This window comes from Manacus vitellinus, unplaced genomic scaffold, assembly GCF_001715985.3.
Source record: "Manacus vitellinus isolate BGI_N305 unplaced genomic scaffold, ASM171598v3 scaffold_12_pilon, whole genome shotgun sequence".
Lineage (NCBI taxonomy): Eukaryota > Metazoa > Chordata > Aves > Passeriformes > Pipridae > Manacus > Manacus vitellinus.
In genome coordinates this window covers 10,550,519-10,569,845 of record NW_021938949.1, presented here as the reverse complement: position 1 = coordinate 10,569,845, position 19,327 = coordinate 10,550,519, and the positions used below count along the sequence as shown (strand labels likewise).

The 19,327-nt window shown below is 44.5% G+C and overlaps 2 protein-coding genes across 2 annotated transcripts; one reads left to right on the top strand and one right to left on the bottom strand.

The window, feature by feature from the left end:
• Window positions 1-2,214: 2,214 nt before the first annotated feature.
• On the top strand, window positions 2,215-6,531 carry TMEM159 (transmembrane protein 159). The gene is made up of 5 exons (XM_018067362.2): window positions 2,215-2,317; window positions 2,768-2,905; window positions 3,791-3,959; window positions 4,355-4,493; window positions 5,665-6,531. The coding sequence occupies exons 1-5, from the start codon at window positions 2,258-2,260 to the stop codon at window positions 5,753-5,755; spliced, it is 597 nt and encodes a 198-aa protein (XP_017922851.1). The 5' UTR covers window positions 2,215-2,257; the 3' UTR covers window positions 5,756-6,531.
• Window positions 6,532-10,989: 4,458 nt separating this feature from the next.
• On the bottom strand, window positions 10,990-16,721 carry ZP2 (zona pellucida glycoprotein 2). Its single transcript, XM_018067719.1, has 18 exons — window positions 16,675-16,721; window positions 16,525-16,598; window positions 16,264-16,347; window positions 16,082-16,176; window positions 15,300-15,458; window positions 14,918-14,962; window positions 14,497-14,661; window positions 13,978-14,074; window positions 13,713-13,894; window positions 13,190-13,319; window positions 12,834-13,015; window positions 12,663-12,754; window positions 12,452-12,576; window positions 11,995-12,184; window positions 11,585-11,720; window positions 11,395-11,491; window positions 11,223-11,309; window positions 10,990-11,135 (listed from the first exon to the last, which is right to left on the bottom strand). Exons 1-18 carry the CDS (start codon window positions 16,719-16,721, stop codon window positions 10,990-10,992), a joined length of 2,133 nt encoding a protein of 710 aa, XP_017923208.1.
• Between the last annotated feature and the right edge of the window lie 2,606 nt (window positions 16,722-19,327).

The following is a 19,327-nucleotide window of genomic DNA, read 5'->3' as shown; positions in this document are numbered from 1 at the left end:
ATGAAGACAAGCTCAATTAAGCAGCAGTTAGACTAACTACTGTTCCTCTGTGCACATCAACTCAGCTGCTCATATATTCATGCCCTTTGAAGTTAAATAAATGACTTGTGCTACTTGAGAAACATTAAAACTAGTTATTTTATATAGAAAGAGATTATATATGAATTTTCAGCAGAAAACATAATTATGAATAGCAGGAAAATAATTTACTAAGATGTACAAGACTGTCTTCCAAACCACAGCTATGACATGTTTAAAAAGAGCCAGAAGTTTAAAATCTTCAATACACTTTCAATGCAGTGGAGTCATTAAACTTTATAGTGCCATTATCACTGGATTGTCACACTATAATTCTGCCAGTCACTTTGTCCCTATGCTCCATTTAAAAAAAAAGTATACAAAATCAACAAATTCAAATTTATTATTATATACACTAGTGTACTAGGAATATCAATACATGATGCACTTTAATAATATGTGAGATAAACACTTTAAGAGTGCAAGCAAAATAAACTCACCCTCAGCATCCTCTTCTTGCAGGTATCTTGTGCTGGGCTTTTAGAGCCCATGGTCCAAATTTGTGTTAATATACAACTCTTACTTGCACTGTCTACACAAATCCTTGTACCTGCAGAAATCATTGAAATCAGCATCTCAAAGACACAGAGCTCTTACAGTCTGATAGGTTAAAACTCCCAGACTTCATAAAATCTGTCTTTGCATTGTAAGACCAGCACGCTCCAAATTAAACATGCTATTTATTTTGTTGCCTTTAAAAACATAATCATGAAACCATTACCATTCAGTTTCGCAATACTCTCTTAGGTGGCAGCAATCAAAAATTATTAAAGCAGTCACGAGAAACATAAATGTTTTACTTATTGTAATTTACAGCATGTAAATTACATGTCGCAAAAGCTGAGAATTCCCTGAAGCCTCAGGCTTGCATGTTAACATCATCCTGGTGGTTCTGGAAAGCAGCCAGGCCAAACCATCATGCAACACACCTCACCGAGCATCACTGCTGAGGTGAACAGTGCCATCTAAAATGCTGGGACACTGTAGGATTCATTGTTTTTGCTGAAAACCCAGATGAGTTTTTCAAGCAGTTATTCCTCATGTGGTGCACCTCCCCAGACAGGTTTGCCACGTGGCCACCAAAACACCCGTGGAGGCCTCGGGACAGGGTGGAAACGTGTGGGAACAAGTAACCGGGACGGGGGAAGGTGGTTGTGCCAGGTGATGGGTTTCGCAGCTGCCTGTTCAGGGCGTGAGCGAACAGCCACAATTCGCTGCAAGATGCCTTGGCTGCCTCCCACTGCGATGGCAGCAGCCCCCCAGGCTGGGGACGGTGGGATTATAGACACACACTGAGCGATTCCTGGATTGCCAACGCACACAGAGCGATTCCCGGCACTCGGAGCCGCGGTGCCGGACACCCTGTGCCCCGGGGCCGAACGTGCCTCTGCACGCCCGCACAGCGGCACGGATACCGCACATACCCTCATTTCCCACCCTCAATTCCAGGAAACACGGGGCTGCACGTCCTAAAACAACACAAAGCCCTTGGACACTCCTGAGGGTGCCCGGACCCGAGCGGCTGAGGTAGGGCCGGGCTGAGGGCAGAAGGAGCCACGCGCAAGGGCACCGGCGCGGCTCCCATCGCAGCCCCCGCTGCCCTGCGGGGCCCAGCCCGCTCCGCCGCCGCTCAGCAGCCCGCCGCGGAGCCGCGCCCGCGGGCCTGCCCCTGCCCCGGCCCCCGCGGGGAGGAGACAGCGGCGGGAGGGCGGCGGGCGCTTACCTGGGCCCCGCATGCCCGGCAGCGAAGCGGGGCCGCGGCCCGGCGGGCCAGAGCCGCAGGTGAGAGGGACGGGCCGGCCCCGGGCAGCGGGGCAGCCCCGCTCCGCCAGCCCGGCCACTGGCGCTGCCCCTGCGGCTCGGCCGCCGCGGGAGGGCCGGCGGCCCCGGCGCTGTGGGACCCCTCACCTCCGCGGGGCGCCGGCGGCGCGGCTGCAAGCGGTGATTACGGGGGTGATTAATTAACGCGCCTGAGCCTCGGCTCTCGGTGCAGGCCGCGGGCCGGGCGGGGGTAACGCCGGGGCTCGGGCGCGCCCCGCGGGCGGCTTCTGCCCGGCGCTGCCGGCGGCCAAGAGCTCACCTCGGCCGTGAAACAGCCTGGAGAGCACCGCGGGGCCCGTGGGCACAGGGCACGGCAGTGACACCGGCGCGGTGGCTGCGAAGGTCTGCAAACAGGAAAATGCGTCTTTTAACCTCCTCTGCAACAACAGATGGGAGTGGTCGTGGGGGAAGGGGGATCGCTGAGCTGAGGTTTCCTTTAAACTGTCAGATTTTGCCTTTATACACAGAGTTTTGAAGCTGTACAGGGCATGTTTTCAATTCTGAGCACAAGACAATCAGTCTCATCAGTGTGTTAACTGGTTTGCAGCACCAGTAGCAACAAATTGTCCATACAGATTATTAAAACTGATCTGGTTTTGCTGCTAACCTTCACAGTTAAACACAGGGTTAATGTTATAAAGAAAGAAAGTGAGAGGCATCTGTATCTTGATATTCGGCTTTTGGGAGTTCCAGAAGAGCTTGCAGGGACAAGCCCTGTACAGTAGATGTGCTTTGGTGAAAGCAGTGTGTCACACTGTTGTGTATCGCATCAACATCTGGCACCTACATTCTCTCTTTATACAGAAGAAACATTTTATTTTCAAAAAGCACGCGTATGAACCTTTTACTAACTGTACCTTAATTTCAAGGAAAATTGGATGGCTGGGTGAGAACTGGTAGTCCAGAAGAAGAGATCGTGACTGAGGATTGTACCGTATCTAAAGAAATGCAGGAACTGCAGAAGCAATGGCACTCTGTGGTGCAGATCATCCACAGCAACGCAAATGTGGGTCTGGAATATAATTTTATATATTTATGAAGTTACTCCTTTAATAACTATTGGGATGTCATAGCTCAGTTTATTTAAATGCACTCTTTTTAAAGTAAGAGCTGTGAGGCCTGTGAGAAGGCCTGTCCTCCCACGCCTTCAGCAATCAAGAAAAAGGGAAGCCTGCTCCGTGTTTTTGTATTTTACTGGCATAACTATTAGAGATAGTAGAGTGGCATTTTAGTGAAGTGATTGTGCTGCTATAAAAAGAACTAAAACTACAATATGTATTTCCTTAAGGGATGGAAACCTACTTCAGTTAAATTCCAGTGTATAGATATGACTGCCTCTGTGAAAAGAATTTTTTTTTTTACTGGTAACATTATAATTAAATTCTTAAAAAGTCTGTGATACAGACATGCCTGCACTGTACTTAAATTCAATAAGTGAGCAGGTTGCAGATATTACTAAACCACAGATAAAAGAAAAATCATAATTTTAGATGTTACAGGGTTTTTTTCCTGACAGATACAGTTTTCTAGATCAAAGTAATAGTTGCAAAGACCTCACTGAAATCTGCAGCTAAACTGCAATTTGTTTTTTTTACTTGTTTTCAGATTGTTTGTTTGTTTTTTAATTTATGCAAGAATAGAACTGGGAAGTCCAAGAGAAACAATGTCTGGTTTTGCTAGAATTATTATATATATATATATAGTTTATATGCTATGAAGTTATCTAAATTTGCAGCAAATTTCCATGCTTTTGAAACGGACAACAGCTGTCCTCTGTTCAAGCTGCAGACTTGCAAAAGGATGTTCTCTGTAGTTCACTACATTAGCAGTGATCTGTGAAAGTTACCTATGACAAGAAATAAAATCTGAAATGTTTTTCTTTCATCCACAGGTTGTTGCATTTATGAATTCTCGAGTTGGCCAATATTTAGATGACCATCCTTTTATTGCCTTGTCACTGCTGATGTTTATTGCAGTGTCTGCTATTCCTGTTGCATTTTTCCTGATTTTCGTTGTTACAACAGCTGTGATGGCCTGTATTGGTGTGATAGTCATGGAAGGTACTGTATGCATGTATGTACTTACCTATTCCCTTTTCAAGGCATGTTATCTTTTCCTTCTTTTCTTCTTCTCTCTGGAATTCTGAGTCTGAGCAATTGAGGATTTATGTGTGTAGTCCTCAGGTCTCAGCAGTAGTAAAACTATTAATATAAGACTAGTAATCTGACTAAGTGTAGTCTATACAGGGGAAATCCTATTTTCCTTTCTAATCTCAGCCACCATGATACATTTAAACCAGTTATCTTAACCATGCATAGCTTTCATAGAGGCCAGCCAGCTGACTGAGGAAGATTGTTTTCCCAACTGATTTGAAATTGTGGTTGTGGTAGAATGTCAGTTCTCTTTAATTTACTTGTACATAAACTTGTTTAAAGAACTGCTTTTGTTTTATTAGGTGTTGTGATAGCCATAGGTGGCATAGCCCTCCTGTGTGTGCTGTGTGGCCTGGGGGCAGTTTCCCTGGGAGTTTCTGGAGTACTGAGTATTTCTTACATTGCACTTTCAACTCTGGTCAACTACTGGTGTTCTTCAAGGTGAGTATGGATGTCTTTATCCATGCTTGGATTTCAAACTCTGCAACTGTACTATTGCATTGACTACTGCATTAAGTTGCTTCATTTAACAGTCTCTTGAGTGCTTTGAATCTTGAGCTACCCTTATAGCTTAATATGCAGTATACAGATATTCAGTCATCAAGATGTATTTCAGTAAGAGTTAATACATACTCTTCTTCCTTTTTGGGAAAGAGAAAATGTAAATGGTTTTTTAAATGTGCCTGTGCTAACACAACACATTCAATAAAATACAGCTTTGTATCGCTGCAGTTTGTTGCTTTAAATATCATTAAAACATGCTGCCAAATTAAATTTTGTGTAGAGGATGAGCTTTTTGCAGTTCTTCCTCCATGATAACCCAGCTATCTCTGCTTACCTGCATTTGTAGAATAATGGACCAAAATTAGTTGTAGATGTAGGATAGGCAGAATGGTACTTAAGAGGGACAGAGTGGTCAAAGTAACAATAACAGGTTGCAGGACACTGCACACGTGCAGCTTGCCATTCATGTTTCCCAGGACTCTGGGCTCAGAAGCCCATTGCAGTCAGCATTGCCTCAGCCACCCTTCCCTGAGCACCTGGCTGGGAGCAGGAGGCACTGGCAGATTGTGCTGGAATGCCACCCCTGGCACCTTGAGATCCCTGCCAGGGAAGGAATCGTGATAATCACTTAAGCGTAGAGAAGAGCAAGAAATAAAGTTACAGCTCCTCCCTCTTAGACTTTCTCAGTTTGCTCCTTCAGCACAGAGCTCCCTGTGGAGCTGGTGGTACCAGCAGGGTGACAAAACCATGGTGCAAGGCCCAGTGTGTTCACACCTGTTCCAGGGCTCTGTACCACCCCTCCAGGGCATTGCTGCCAGGTCCATAACATTACCCACCAGTTCCAGAAGATTTCTATTTTTCATAGTGTATCAAGTATACAACCCAACCTGTCATATTGACTTACAGCTCTGATGTTAAAACAGATAATACCTGCTATTTTTACATTCCTGTGCCTTTTGAGAGAAGTTCTAGTAGACCAGCAGCAGATGTTCCAGGAGCCTCAGACAGGTTTACATCTGCACTGCTCAGCTTTCTTGAGTAAAAAGTTAAAATACAACAATTTCAGGGAAGAACAGACTGTAAAGCCATTCTTTTCTTATGTATACAGGGGTCAGCTAAGGAAGCAAGATGTTAATGGAAGTTTGCCACAGAAGAAACCTGACCCGGATGTTTCTGCCAATAATGGAAAGAGTGAATAAGTCCCCACTTCCTCCATAGGCACTTAACTGCCCAGTTCTGACCTTCATTATATAACTGTTTACTCATTGAGCATTCAGCCTTTGTGTGCTCCTTCTGGGAACTGAAAAGAATCAATGTACATCTTACATAGTCAATGTAAAATGGATATTAAGAGTAACCATTAAGCAGCAGTGTATTGCAGTAGTAAGTGTATGTGCATGATGGAATGCTCCACAGAGCTTGGGCAAGGGATGTGACTGGTACTGTTAAGTCAGTGGTAATTAGGTGAAAGAAAGAGTAGGGATTTGATTTCTCATTAGTTGCTGGAGTTCTGGATGTATTCTCTTGAAGTTTTTGTGCAGCAGTTGGTCATTTTGAAACAGAAGTACCAAAGCTCAGAACACACTCAGAATGCATTTTGAATGTGGAAAAAATACTTGTAAGCCTTAACAGCCTTTGTTAAAATAGTATGCTAATGCTTTATATTTATTATACAGGGAAAATAAGGTTTTGTCATATATTAAGTCATGCTCTAAGCTTTTATATACCTTTAGATGTTGCATTATTCCAAAGGGATATTTTTCTTGTTCTCATTGCCTCATTATAGCAAGGGCATGCCTAAATGGTGCATTTTTTCCTCTTTGTTTAGGTATTTAAATTGCCTGGTTTGCTTCTCAGTTGTAACTTCTTGTATGTTATTTAAACTTTTTTGGTTTTGTTTTTGCAAAAGCTATTATATTTTTAAGCATTAAGAAACTAACTATATTAGTTTAATAAAGTGCTGTTTGTTTAACCAGGTTGTCTTACACTTATTCTGTGTATTCTACAATAAAAACAACTTTTCCACATCTGCTTCTAAGGTAGGCTACATTTCACCTTGATTAAAGTACTGTGGCTGGCCAGCATTGCTGAGTTACAAACTGTAGATTACTCCCTTTCTCATCCCTGTAAAAAAAAAATGCAGAACTCTAGGATCTAAATTAGCATTTTACTTAGTTTTTCATGAACAAACATGCTATTTGGCTCCAACTTGAAGCAAAGTCTGAGCTGTAATGTTTTCTACACAGTATTGGTAATATTTTCAGCCTCTAAGGTAAGCTGGCTACATACTTCAGCAGTAGAGTAAAATAATCTTTAGATTTCCAGGAGCCCTTCATTTAGCAAACAAATATTACAAAGCTATCTAGCCAGCCATCCCTTTATACCATCATCTTCTGCTGAAGGGAACAGGCACTGCTTAAGTTCAGCAGACACTAAAGCAAGTTGATTTATTCCTACTCAGAGTCTGACCCCACATGAACCATTTCCTTCTGAATTTTAAATTTATTTTTCATTATGTAATTCACTGTGTCATCAGCACTTATCGGGAGCTAAAGCTGTGAATTCTCAGTTACCAGCAGGTACAACATGGAACAGTTTCACTCCTGCTGCCCTGACCTTTGCTTGTTTGTCAATCTGTCACTTCAAGGCTTCTCATTGTGCCCTTTTAATAAGAACTGCTTTCTGTGCTGTGCCATCACTGCATTAGTATGGTTTTCCATGGGGATATGCTAAGGAAAAAACTAGGTCAGCACAGAGGAGGTGTTTTTACTGGAATCAGTAAGGCCATCCCTTAAATGAGGACATAGGTTGTTTTCTTCTTTAAATTATTAAACACTGCAGTAGAGCTAAGAAGCCCTTAGCAGGAGAAGCTGGGGAGATGCTGCCAAGTCCCCTTTTTCTCAGTTGCTCTCTTAGCTTCCTGCAGAACAGCACCAGCCCAGCAAGGAACTGGCAGGAGACTTTCACATACCAGTGGCACCATTCCCAACCAGGTCTCAGCCTACCCAGCCCTAAGGATCCAGCTCTCTGCCCCTTACTTTAGGCATAAACATGCCTTAATAGGCAACCACTCTTGTAGCCCTAATCCCTATGTCCTGGGGGACCCAAAACATCTGAAGTCTTTCTAAGGGAATTTGGAGCAACCAACTGTGCTACAGTTCCTGAAGCAGCTGTTTGAGCTCAGGCTGCAGAGAGCCAGTGCTGCCTACACCTGCAACAAGTGACTAATTCCTCTGCCTCCTCTTGCTGCACATTATCATTCCACTTTGCCCTCCCCTGTGTCAGAAGAGAGGGACATCAGACCTGAGTGTAGTAAAGGAATCCTTTGGACTTGTAAGGGGAGCTTACACTTTCCTGAAAACACACTCCAGCAAGGGACTGAGAGGCAGCAGCACACACAGAGAAAGAGGGAAGGAATGTGTGGCTGGGCTTTAAGGTAAGCTATTTACAAAGCTAGGAATAAAAGCCTGTGTTTTCCTTGATTTAAATAAGTTACACAAGCCTTCATTTAAACTGGCCCTTCAACATCTGCAAATAGAGCATAACTAAGCCACCCTGGGAGTATTATATTTAATCCTCCCCACGACAGATCTCTCATGTGCCACTTCTAACAATCTTCCCCTAGGCAGACAGTATGAGTCAGGGACAGAAACCAGGCAAGAACAACCCTCCCTCTGACCTGGATGGCTGTCACTGTGTGCAACCTTTGTCTCACTTCCCTGGGCAGTAAAAGTAGTACAAAATATAGAAGTCAAAGAACAAAAGTAAAGCTCTTACCTCTTCCCTAAGTGAGGAAACGTGAGGTCTTTTAAATAACCTCATAGTGCAAGTCTCCATATATGCGAGCTATGTAAGAAACATTTTAACACAGTGGGATATTAAACTAGCATTTCTTTCCCATAGTGTTTACACAACAGTCACTGTAACATTATTTAGTAAACTCCAACCATCCTCGCAGATTCCATCCAGCAATGAGAAACAAGGAAACCTCTGCCTGAACATACCAAGAAGGATGGAGAGAGGGGTTATTAAGAACAGTAGGTTTGCTTAGGTCAGAAGAGCTAAAAGCCCATACAGGTAAGTACAACATGCTGTCAAGTACATAAACCCTCTTCAAGCACCACTTTTCTGGCATTTGCAGAAATACTTCATATTCCAGCCAAGTGCTAAGTCAATAGGACTTAAGTATAGTAGGAGGTTTGCTGGACAGTAGCCTAAGTAACCACTTCAACCCTAACCTCTGCCTAACAGACAGTAAGTGACTTGAAAATAAGTAGCTCCAATGAGATCTATGGTTTCATTGTATTTATACTGACAGTATAATTTTAATTAAACACCAGCATAATGTCTTCCCACTGATATTCTCAGTAGTCCATGCTCTTTTTGCATGAAATACACATTAATATTTAGAAAATGCCCCCTGAAACCTGTTGCATGAGGAATAGCTCATTAATAATACTTCAGCAAAGTAAGGGCTGTGGCAGACAAGCCCCCAGCCCTATGCTATTTATGCATAGCATGTTTGAGAATTAGCAGGGTCTGCATAGTGACTTGACCTGAAGCCCTGAACATGCAAAAAACATGGAGCTGGACTTGTGATGATCACTGGCCCTGCTCAGAGTTGCTAAGACAGTGTTTAACCCAAGGCTGTTACACTCCTAGTGCAAAGCACTGTCATCCCTTTTCATTCTGTCACATGCAACTGTATTTTATGCCTTATTTCCTTGACTGTGCAAAGTATTGTGTACAGAATACAAGACAGAAGACAACAGCATGACTAAGACTGCCTCACCTCAGGTGGGCAGTGTTACATCTGCACATAGTGCTGTCCTTGTCTATACTGAAAGCTGCTACAAACAACTACAGTGACATTTTAAAAACATACACTGAACTTTTAACAAAACACTCAATGTATTCCTTACCCTGCTGAAGGGGAGTAACTGCTAAGACAAGTCTACTTTTGTGGTCAAAGGCAAAGAATATAAGCTTTCCCTGAAAATTTTGGCATAAGACAAAAGCAAAAGAAACTACTTCTTACAAGTGTATGCACTAAAACTGCAATACTGGTGACAGTGGGAGGAGTAGGAGATAAAATGAATGTTAACTTGCTGTACTAACAGACCTGTCCCAATGATAAGTCCTAGAGGAGTGGAGAGCAGTTGCTGTAACCAAGCAGAGCATAAGGAAGCCACAGGTCAAATGCAACCTGATGAAGTTGGTGTGGCACAACCAGTGTTCAGAGGATTTGTATTAATGCAAAGGCAGCTTTAGAACTCTGTTCTCCCTGCCTGCAGGCTAAACTTACTTAAACCCTGTTCTGCCCACAATCTAGTGTTATTTGATTTACATGGTAATTCCCTTCAAACTTACTCAAACTTGGAAGACATTCCTTTAGAGAGGAACATATCGAAAAAGTCAAACTCTTGGGTTTGGTAGAAAGAGTATTAATAGCTCAAGTAATAGCAAAAGGTGACAAGAGAAATCATTATAGCCTCTTCTGGCATGCGAATAAAGTGGAAGAATTTTCTAGTTTTTATACAACATCAAAAAACAGGCAAGTAAAGAAAACTTAGAAAGTGAACTGAAATTAGTTAATGCTATACATTCCCTCTTTTATAACTCAAATGCCTCTTAAGCAGAGGGGGAGGAAAACGGTTATAATGAATAGCTTTGCTCCTAAGCATCAGCAGAAAGATTTTGCTTCAGTATCTAAGTACTGCAGACGAGACCACTTTATCCAATGGTCATACCCCTTTTGCCCCTCACCAGTTTTCTGAGACTCCAGATTAAATATTTCTGGTGCTCCTGTTACATGGCCATGAAGCTTCTGGCCATCAGAAAGCTCAGCTCTGGCAGCAGAAAAAGTCTGGTCCACTTTGGTTTTCCTGAAGTTCTTTTAGACTGCTGTACTCTAAAAAGGGAGGCTCCACTATAGATCTCCTTCAAAGACCTTTCACAGTTCTCCAATTCCCATAGTAAGGAGAAAGGGTTTTGTTGGGGTTTTTTTACTATAATGTTTTAATACAAGTGTTGGGTGTGTTGCTAACCAATTTCAATAAAGCCAAGTTCTAATTTCCAGCTGCAGCACAGGGCTCAAGATCTGAAGGCGCTGCACAGACTGCAGATATTGGCACAACACGGATTTTTTAAAAACCCATTTGAATGAAATCACAATTGTGAACAAAGGTATCTGATAAGCACTTCAGAAAGCAAATTGCCTGCAGAATCCAACGGGAATTTAACACAGCAGTGGGCAATTTCAGAACAAAGACTCAGGAAATGAAGTGTTATAGTCATTGCTAAAGCCAAATCTACAATAAGGAGATATTCAGAGGACCAGAAGTATTGAATTTCATAAATAAGTGTAGGAGAGGGAATACATGACAGACATAATTGACAGAGTGACTACTCCAAGTTTATTTAGCATTATACATTAATGTACCACATTCACCATGTACGCTCTTCTCTTTAGGCATTTAAGAAGAGCCAAAAATAGTAGCATTGTAGCCACCAGAGAGAGAATACCAACAGCAGTCATTGCAAAGCCAGCCCATGCCTCCTTGCTCAAGAGAGTGCTCCCTACAAAGCAAAGGGAAAGGTAGTTTGTGGAGACAGCTTTTTATTAAACCCACACAAACACCCACCAGCACCAGACTGGCTCAGTACCTCTGGCTGTGGACCATTCTACTGGCACGAGGAGAACAGGACCCCCCAGGCTCACCACTGCAGAGTTCACCTCTGGCATCCCACTTTCTGCAACAGAGACAGCAGAGTTGAACCCCAGAGTGCAGTGGACTATCTTGGATCAGTGCAACCTAAAGAACTACTCTGGCATTACCTCTCTTGCTTCTAGATGGCCTTGGGCATCTTGCCATGCACAGTGGGGAGTCTGGGTGGAAACGGTCACAGAGCAGAGCACTGCAGTGGAAGTACACCTAGGACAGAGAATGAGAGCTCCATTATTACTGTATTTTGAGACAATACCTGCTCTTATTACTGCTCCCAAGTAGGAGGATAATGTCACCTACTAGGCCAGGGAGGGCTTTGTCACCAGAGACAAAGGCAAAAGTCTTTACTTCCAGCCTTTGGCGATAGTTGGCATAGCTGACCCCGTGCCCCACAGGATGGAACACAGTCCTGTAGCTGTCCAGGTCATACTCACACCTACCAATAAGTAAGAAACAAGTCAGAACAGCAGGGTAAAGAAAGTCTGGGTTGTTGGGTTCAATTTTTTTTTTTAAGCAACAGGTTAGAGTTCAAGATAGAGGTGCTACTATCTTCCTACAGATTCCAGCATACCAGGGCAGTACTTGAAAGGCCACCTCAAACAAAACCCTTTTTCCCAGGGCTCTATTCCTACAGATGGTGCAGGGGAAAACTAGGAAATACTCCCCATGCACTGCAAAAGATGTTTCTTTTTCTCTGGCAGGGCACTCACCCATCAACAACGATATTCCACTGGGGAAGTGAGCTTGGATCTTGTGAAGCTGTTGCCCAGCAATCATCCAATACCAGGTGGAGGTTGGGATCATTGCGGTTCAGGACCTGAACTTCCAGGAAGATGGGCTGCCGTAGGTACCTCACTATGGGATACTGATCCTCACGGTACGGCTGCCTGTACGAGTCCTCTGCAAGAACCAAAGCCCTGTTACGTAAGTCAGTGTGCAAAGAGGGTCCCAAAGACAACTCTGGTCTCAAGCTCTTCAACAGCAGCTGGTTGAACAGCTGCAGTCCGTCCTAAAGCCAAATGTGAGGCATCTACTTCAAATAGCTTGACTGGGAGGAAAGGAAACACCAAGCCCTGGAAATCCATGTGCTGGAGCAATTCACTCATACATCCTCCCCTCCACAAGCTCTACTTCATTCCCAGCCACTGAGCCCAGAGTCAGCTTTACCTGGGTAGCTCAGGAGAACTAAGGAGAGGGAACCTCGGTTCACTGAAGAAGCCAGAGGAGGAAGGTTGTTTACTTTTATAGTGAGGGAGGCATCGCCGCTGCTGAAGGAGCACAGGACTGTTAGCCTGTAACAAGGAAGGAGTAGGTAAGTCTTATATGAGCATATGGGTAATACTTAGTCCTGGATATCCTAAAGAGGTTCCAGACACACCTGAATTCACTGTCCCTTGAGATCCTGCCCAGTGGAACACCTGCTTGTAATGCCCTCACCTCATTCTCGTAAACAATCTTCTCCCCTTCAAACTGTGGATGAGTAGCAGCATTAGTGAGGGTATTCCAAATGCATGAAGCCCACCCCCATCAATCCTGGCTACAGACTTACCCAGTACCTGGTCCCACACCCATTCAGTGGGACATGAAACCAAACCCTGTCATTCAAAGGCGACTTGAAGGCTGGCCGGCATGCAGGATCTCTGAGCCTAAGGGTATCCAAATCCAGCAGTGGTGTGGTACTATCAGCAAGGATTTCAAAATCCATGTGTCCATCCTGGGTGCATACAGCAGCTGTAACAGAAGTTCACAGAAGTTGTCATGCCAGTCAGTGACAGCTCAGTCCATCAAGGGCTGTTGGTGAGACAAACTGGTCCATCACAGGCAAGTGTAAGAACCAGGCTGTGCTGAAGCATCACCACCCAGGCAGCACAGGGGCTGAGGGCACTGCAGAAGTCACTCACTTACCTATGGGTGTGTGCTGGTCACAGGGGCACTCAGGGTGCATCACCATTGCCACGGTCTCCCCATGGAAGTGAAAAGCCAGTTTCAAGGAGGACATGTAGGACTGAAGTCCTGAGCAGCTCTCCCCATGTAGCTGAAGGACAAGAGTTACTCTCCTGGAGCAGTACTCCACATATATGTGTTAGAGCTGCTTAGCTCCCCTTGAGGCCATTATGCTCTTCAACCTCAGCTTATTTGTTAGCTTGCATTGCCCCAGGCATGCAGAATACCTACACCCCCCCCCTACCCCCAGGAATAATTTCACCTCCTTCTGTTTTTGCCAAGAGACTCCATGAAACCCAATTTACCTTCAAGTGATGCCCACCTATTACAAAGTCAGTTAAATCACACCTGCCTTCAGCCAGCCACAGGGCACATGACTGAATTGAGAGATGCTTTTAGTCAGAATCAAAGCTGCTGTGCTCTGGTTCTTAAAACACCAAGTTGGTATCACACCAATACCTGTGACTCAAGGATCAGAACTCACCCTGGATTTCAGGACTTCCCTGCTAATATGCAGCCTGACCCCTCTTTGCATGTCCAGAGTGATTCCATTTTCCTGAAGCTGATCCATGGGGATGGTCTTATCTTCTACATCCACAGCCATAAGGGTCCCTGGGAAGGCTGGGATGACAACAGTCATGTGTGTGGCATTACAGATTGCTGGACCTGCAACAACATCTTTTGTTACATTTAACACCAGTTTCCTTGGGGCAAAAGCAGGTCAGGTTCTGACTTCTTATGTGGGTTACCTGGTGCACAAAGCATTCTTGTCTCCACAGTCAGCCTGCGTTCAGGAGAGCCATACATGAGCTTGAGTGCCACAGTGTAGAGCACCTTTTCATTGTACTGACAAAGAAGATGGAGCTCTGTTAGTGCTCAGCTTGTGATCCATCACAAGACCATCCCCACAGGGTTATGGACTACATCCGACTACTGCTGCTGTTTGTGTTTGCAACAGCAGTTTCTTCCCATCTCGCCCTTTCTAAAACAAGCTGCTCATGAGACTGCCTGTCAGATGATCCCAGGACAGGCTATAGCAGTGCTGCTGTCTGAGGTGCAACACTGTGCTCCCCCATTTCATTGTGCTGGGCAGTTCAGTGACAGCTGTGCAAAGTCAAACAGCTTTACACACACCAGCTCAGCACACCAGCTCAGCACATCAGCTTGACATCAGCTCTGCCCATGGCCTGAAAATGCCTTCCACAGGTCTGCAGGAGGGAAGTGCCCAGCAGCACTAACCCCTCAGTGCCAATTCTCCATCCACCTACCTTGTAGGACACGACTCCAGTGGCAGTAAAGGCCACCTGAAAGATCAGGTTGTGGCCATCAACTAGAAAGTTGTAGCCTTGCTGCATTGCTTGCCCAAGGCTTAGCTGATGTATTGTGGTTCCATCATCAACTGACAGAGTCCAGGACAATGGAGCTGCTGGAACCTGCAAAGCAAGAGATCCTTGCTTAGGGAGGGAAGGCACAGAAGCAGGAAGACATTAGACCTTCCCCCCTTGCAGTGCTGCCACCTCACAGGTTTTACATTCAAGCATCCTTTACTGACAGCATAGAACGAGACTTCCCAACAAGGTGCAATTACACCAGAGAGATAACTACTCCCGCTTGGAGACATCAGGCTCAGTTTAGGTCAAGAAACCCAGGCACTCCCACCTGCTCCCTTTGCCAGCAGAAGGCACATACCATATGCTCATCACCAAAGCTTGAAATGAGTCCTAGGAAAGTAACCTGAAACACAGAAACACACAGAAGGCTGCAGGGCTGTAACCATGGAGGAAAACTTCTATTATAGCTTCCCAAAGCAGACAGCCAACATCAGCATCCCAGTTCCCCCTGCAGTGGGGCAGGAGCCAGACTGTGTGCATTCTAATGACCTCCTGCAGACTAGCTCTTCAAAGAGCCAGCAGCCATGCCAACATGAACATGCAGCCAAGAGACCTCCCTGAAGGTGACTGGAGCTTTCCCCAGCTTTCTGCAGATCCCAGCCACACAATTCCAGGAGACAGCCATCCCACCTTGCAAGCCTCAAAGCAGAATTTACAGCATTCCCAGTTCCTCTACTTACTGCCATGAAGTCTTTTGTACAGTTTGTTGCGCCAGCAAAGACAGGAGTAATGACTTCATCTGCATCAACATTGTCACAATGAGTGCTGTAGGTTACATTCATCTCCTCTCCCATTGTGTCATTCACCATCACCTTCAACATTAACTTGTGCTGACCATGCTACAGACAAGATAGATTGGGGAAAAAAAAAATATGTTGAACAGAAGATATCTGAGAAAACTGCAGGAGTCAGAAGAAAGCTTCAAGAACTAGCAGGTTGCAGTGTCAGCTGTTCAAAAAAACTAAGCTAATGAATGCCAAAACCAAGAGTCTTCTAGCATTTCAAATGCCTAAAAGCAACAAATACCAGTAAAGCTTCTGGGTTTGGCCTCCCATTTACTACTCTACCTCAACTGCTGTGATTAGCATGTGTTGTTAATTGCTCTGTCAATATACATACATTTAAATAGAGTAGTACTCTGAAACACTTGAACCTGGTCCATATCCCTACAAGAAAATCTGTAAAGTAGCTCAAGGCCTTTACAGGAGAACACAGCATTTATGGCAGGCTCTGAGGGGTTTAATCCACCACTGAGAAAACAAGAATTCTGATAGTTTTTTTTTCAACTTCTGACATGAACTCTTCTTCTGTAAGGGTTTTAGTTACCAAAAGTGTATGTATTTTCACTCTTGAAGAAAGTTAGAACTAGAAACCCTTTTAAACCCTGTCCTATCCAGAAAAGAAAAAAAAAAGAAATCCCACACTCCATCACAGCAGCTTCCCAGAAGGAAAACCCCTTTACCTCCAGGCTGGTGCAGTTTTCAAATGGGACACTGAGCACCAGCCTCTCATAATCCACAGCGTGGTCACAGGACACGACCTCCTCACCACTCACATCTAGGGAGGACATGAAAGATTAGCCCTGCAGACAGGCACCTGCTTCCAGGCTACAGCAGGGAAGGCCAGGGCAGAAGCAATACATACCAACAACACACACATGCCAGGAGTAGTTGCCAAGCTCTCTGGAAAACTCAACTTCCATCCCATCCCTGTGACAGGTCACATTCTCTGCAGAGGGAAGACCACCATGAACTCCATTACCACGCTGCTTGAGGCACACACCCTGCAAGCCCCCAGCCAGCCCTGCTTCAGAGCCCCCTTCCAAGCCAAGGCAGAGGGGAAGCAGCTCCAAGCAAGCCTAAAGCCCGCATCCACACCACTGCCAGCCCAGAGAGGGGACCTTACCCAAGAGCTCCTGATCCCCCAGGCCATCAGCACAAGGGGCTAAGGGCAGCAAAAAGCCAAACAGGAGCAGCAACCTGCAGGGAAGAGAACCAACTGAGAGAGCAGCAGGGAAAGGACTCAGCTTCCTATCCCTCTCCAAACCCCACTCACCACATCCTTGAGGTGCTCCAGCACTGCTGCTCCACAAACAACCCCATCTCTCCAGTAGAACCACAAGCTTGCCCTCTGGCTGCCCAGGGAGGGTTATATAGGACCCGGGTCTGGCTCCACACAGGTGCCACCTTTCTGCTGCCCTGGGAACAGAACACTTGCACCTGCTGCTCGTTGAGATGGGAAGGCTCACAGGAGACCTTAAGGTGATACTGAGTCTTTAGCATGGATTGTTATTTCCCTCTATTTTGAAGGCATTTTTTCTTGCTCTGATTGTGTACTCCCTTCACTCCCTTGTCAGATAGTGAATAGAAAAATGCCTGTCTTTCTGGCAGTTACTTTTTAAAAAGGAGATTTCTGTGCCACTTTGCTGTCCCTGTCCCTCACACGCTGGCAGCACTTAAGACACCAATGAGCTCAGCATGGCTTTCCTTGGGACTGTTTGTGGCACTGGTGATTATATCATGGGGGGAAAAAATTCCCCAAAACCAAAGAGCCTGAATGCCAGGTCAGGGCTTTTACTTTTGAGCACTCACAGCAAAAACACTTATTTGATATGTCACTATGATACAATAGATAATGTCACTGCTTCCAGCCCTACAGAAGCCCCTCAGTTTGCTTTTATGTGCCCAGTATGGCTGGGCATTGAGGTGTGGGGGTGAGACAGAGCTTTGGCAGAGTTGGCTTTGTTGCCTTTCAGTTTTGAGTATTTTTACCTATTGATTAAGGCCTTGCTCCTGAAATGACATGTGAAGGCACTGTGAGGGATGCCCTTGGACCCACACCTGAGCAGTGATCATGTTAGGCCCCAGATCATGGGTCTCAGGCAGCACCAGTGTGGGTCAACTGAGCCTGGCATGGGTCACACTGAGCCTGGTGTGGGTCATGCTCAGCCTGGCTGAGCTCAAGAGGACATCCAGCAGCAGTGTCCTGGGGCACAGCAGTTTTACCGCCCTAAGAAATTAAGAAATAAGCTTTTATTGTTGTTTAAATGTTGTCGTCATCTCTGAATTTTGTAGCCACGATTACCCAGTGTGACTAATTTCATTCTTCCCTAAACCCATTAGTTCCAAAGATCTCATTAGGCAAGCAGACACTTACTTGCCTCCCCTTGCATGGCCTTTACCATAGCACATTTGGTGCTTATAAAAGTTGGGTTGAGGAAATGTGCTGCATAATACCTCCTGCAAAACAGATGGCACAACATCACTGTGCATACGGGGCTCCAAGTTATCTAGAACAACATAACTAGTGATGCTGCAGCCTTTCAGTCTAAATAGTCCATTTAATGGGTAATATTTTATTTAAGATAGTTCTCAAAATAATAGATCAATAATCATATACCTAATAAAATCCAATAACAAATCAAAGCTGCCAGTTAAATAATTCATTAGCTTACATCACCATGTACCATCACGACAGAGTTTCTCTTGAGCCTGGTAAGACATTTCAATTGGAAGTGGTTTTGAAGTTCTTTTCAAACCCAAAAAGAAAAGCTTCATTCTAACTACCCGGGGAATTTAAAAAGTTCACAATTTTGAGCTTTAGTCTCAAAAGAATAATCTCCATTCAGGCCGAGAATTTAGCTCATTTGATGTTGAATCATTTATTGCATTTCAAGTTGAGGTTTTTGGATGGGACAAAGATGAACGAGTACCAGGAGTTAAGAAACAGATGAAGATTTTGTTTGGTCTTTTCTTTTTTTCTCTCTTTTTTTGTGGTGCCCACTTTTGTGACATAAATAATAATGAAGCTTGCAAAGTCTTGGATCTTCTCTCCAGTTGACATGGGTTTTCCTTTACCTCTAATTAAAACCTGGAACAATAGTTTCCCACTTAGTATTATACAGAGTAACGTTCTTGTAAGATCAATATTTTCAGATGCTGGACGATAAAACTCACTCTGAGATCAACACTTTCTGTGCTGAATTAATCAAGAGAAAAGCAAATGAAGGTACTTCTGTAGTAGAAATCATAAACCTTGAAAATGAGAAGGACTCTTCTGCCACCAAGTCACTTTCGTGGGTGTATCTAAGGACATGAAATGCCAACATAAAAGAAAAAGGCTGTTCCTGTCTCCTGTCAGGCACTGGTGGTACAGGTAGTATGTGCCTTTTACTTTTGAGAGTAAAAAGGCTTACACTGCCCAATAAAGAAAATAAAATCAATGGCATCAAGAAACAGCTAATCTGAAGTATATATATATATATACAAGTATATGTATGTACATGTATTACCTGTCTTTGCTAGTTTTTTCTAGTAGCTGTAAATTTGACTCAGTGCTGAGTGCCTGATTAAATAGAACACAGAATAAATTACCGTTTTTTTTATTAGAAAGGTGTTAATGCAGTGCAGGGAACTTGAGAAAGGCCTGAGGGTGAAACTATCTTCTAATGTGGGGATGGAGGTTGGCCTGGGTGAAGCACAGCCCTTCCTCACTGCCCTGAGATGGCAGGACAGCACCGGGCATGGCTGTGTCTGTGGAAAGGACACAGGGAAGGAAAACCAGGGACTTGGTTTAGTCCTACCTAGACTTATTTATTTGAAGATTCAAACCTGTCACCTGATCTGACTGACTCTCCTTGTCCTCCTGGGAAGAAAAATGTTGGTACAATTTCATTCCTGAAGAGCTCTTCAATCCCTGTCTGAGAAAA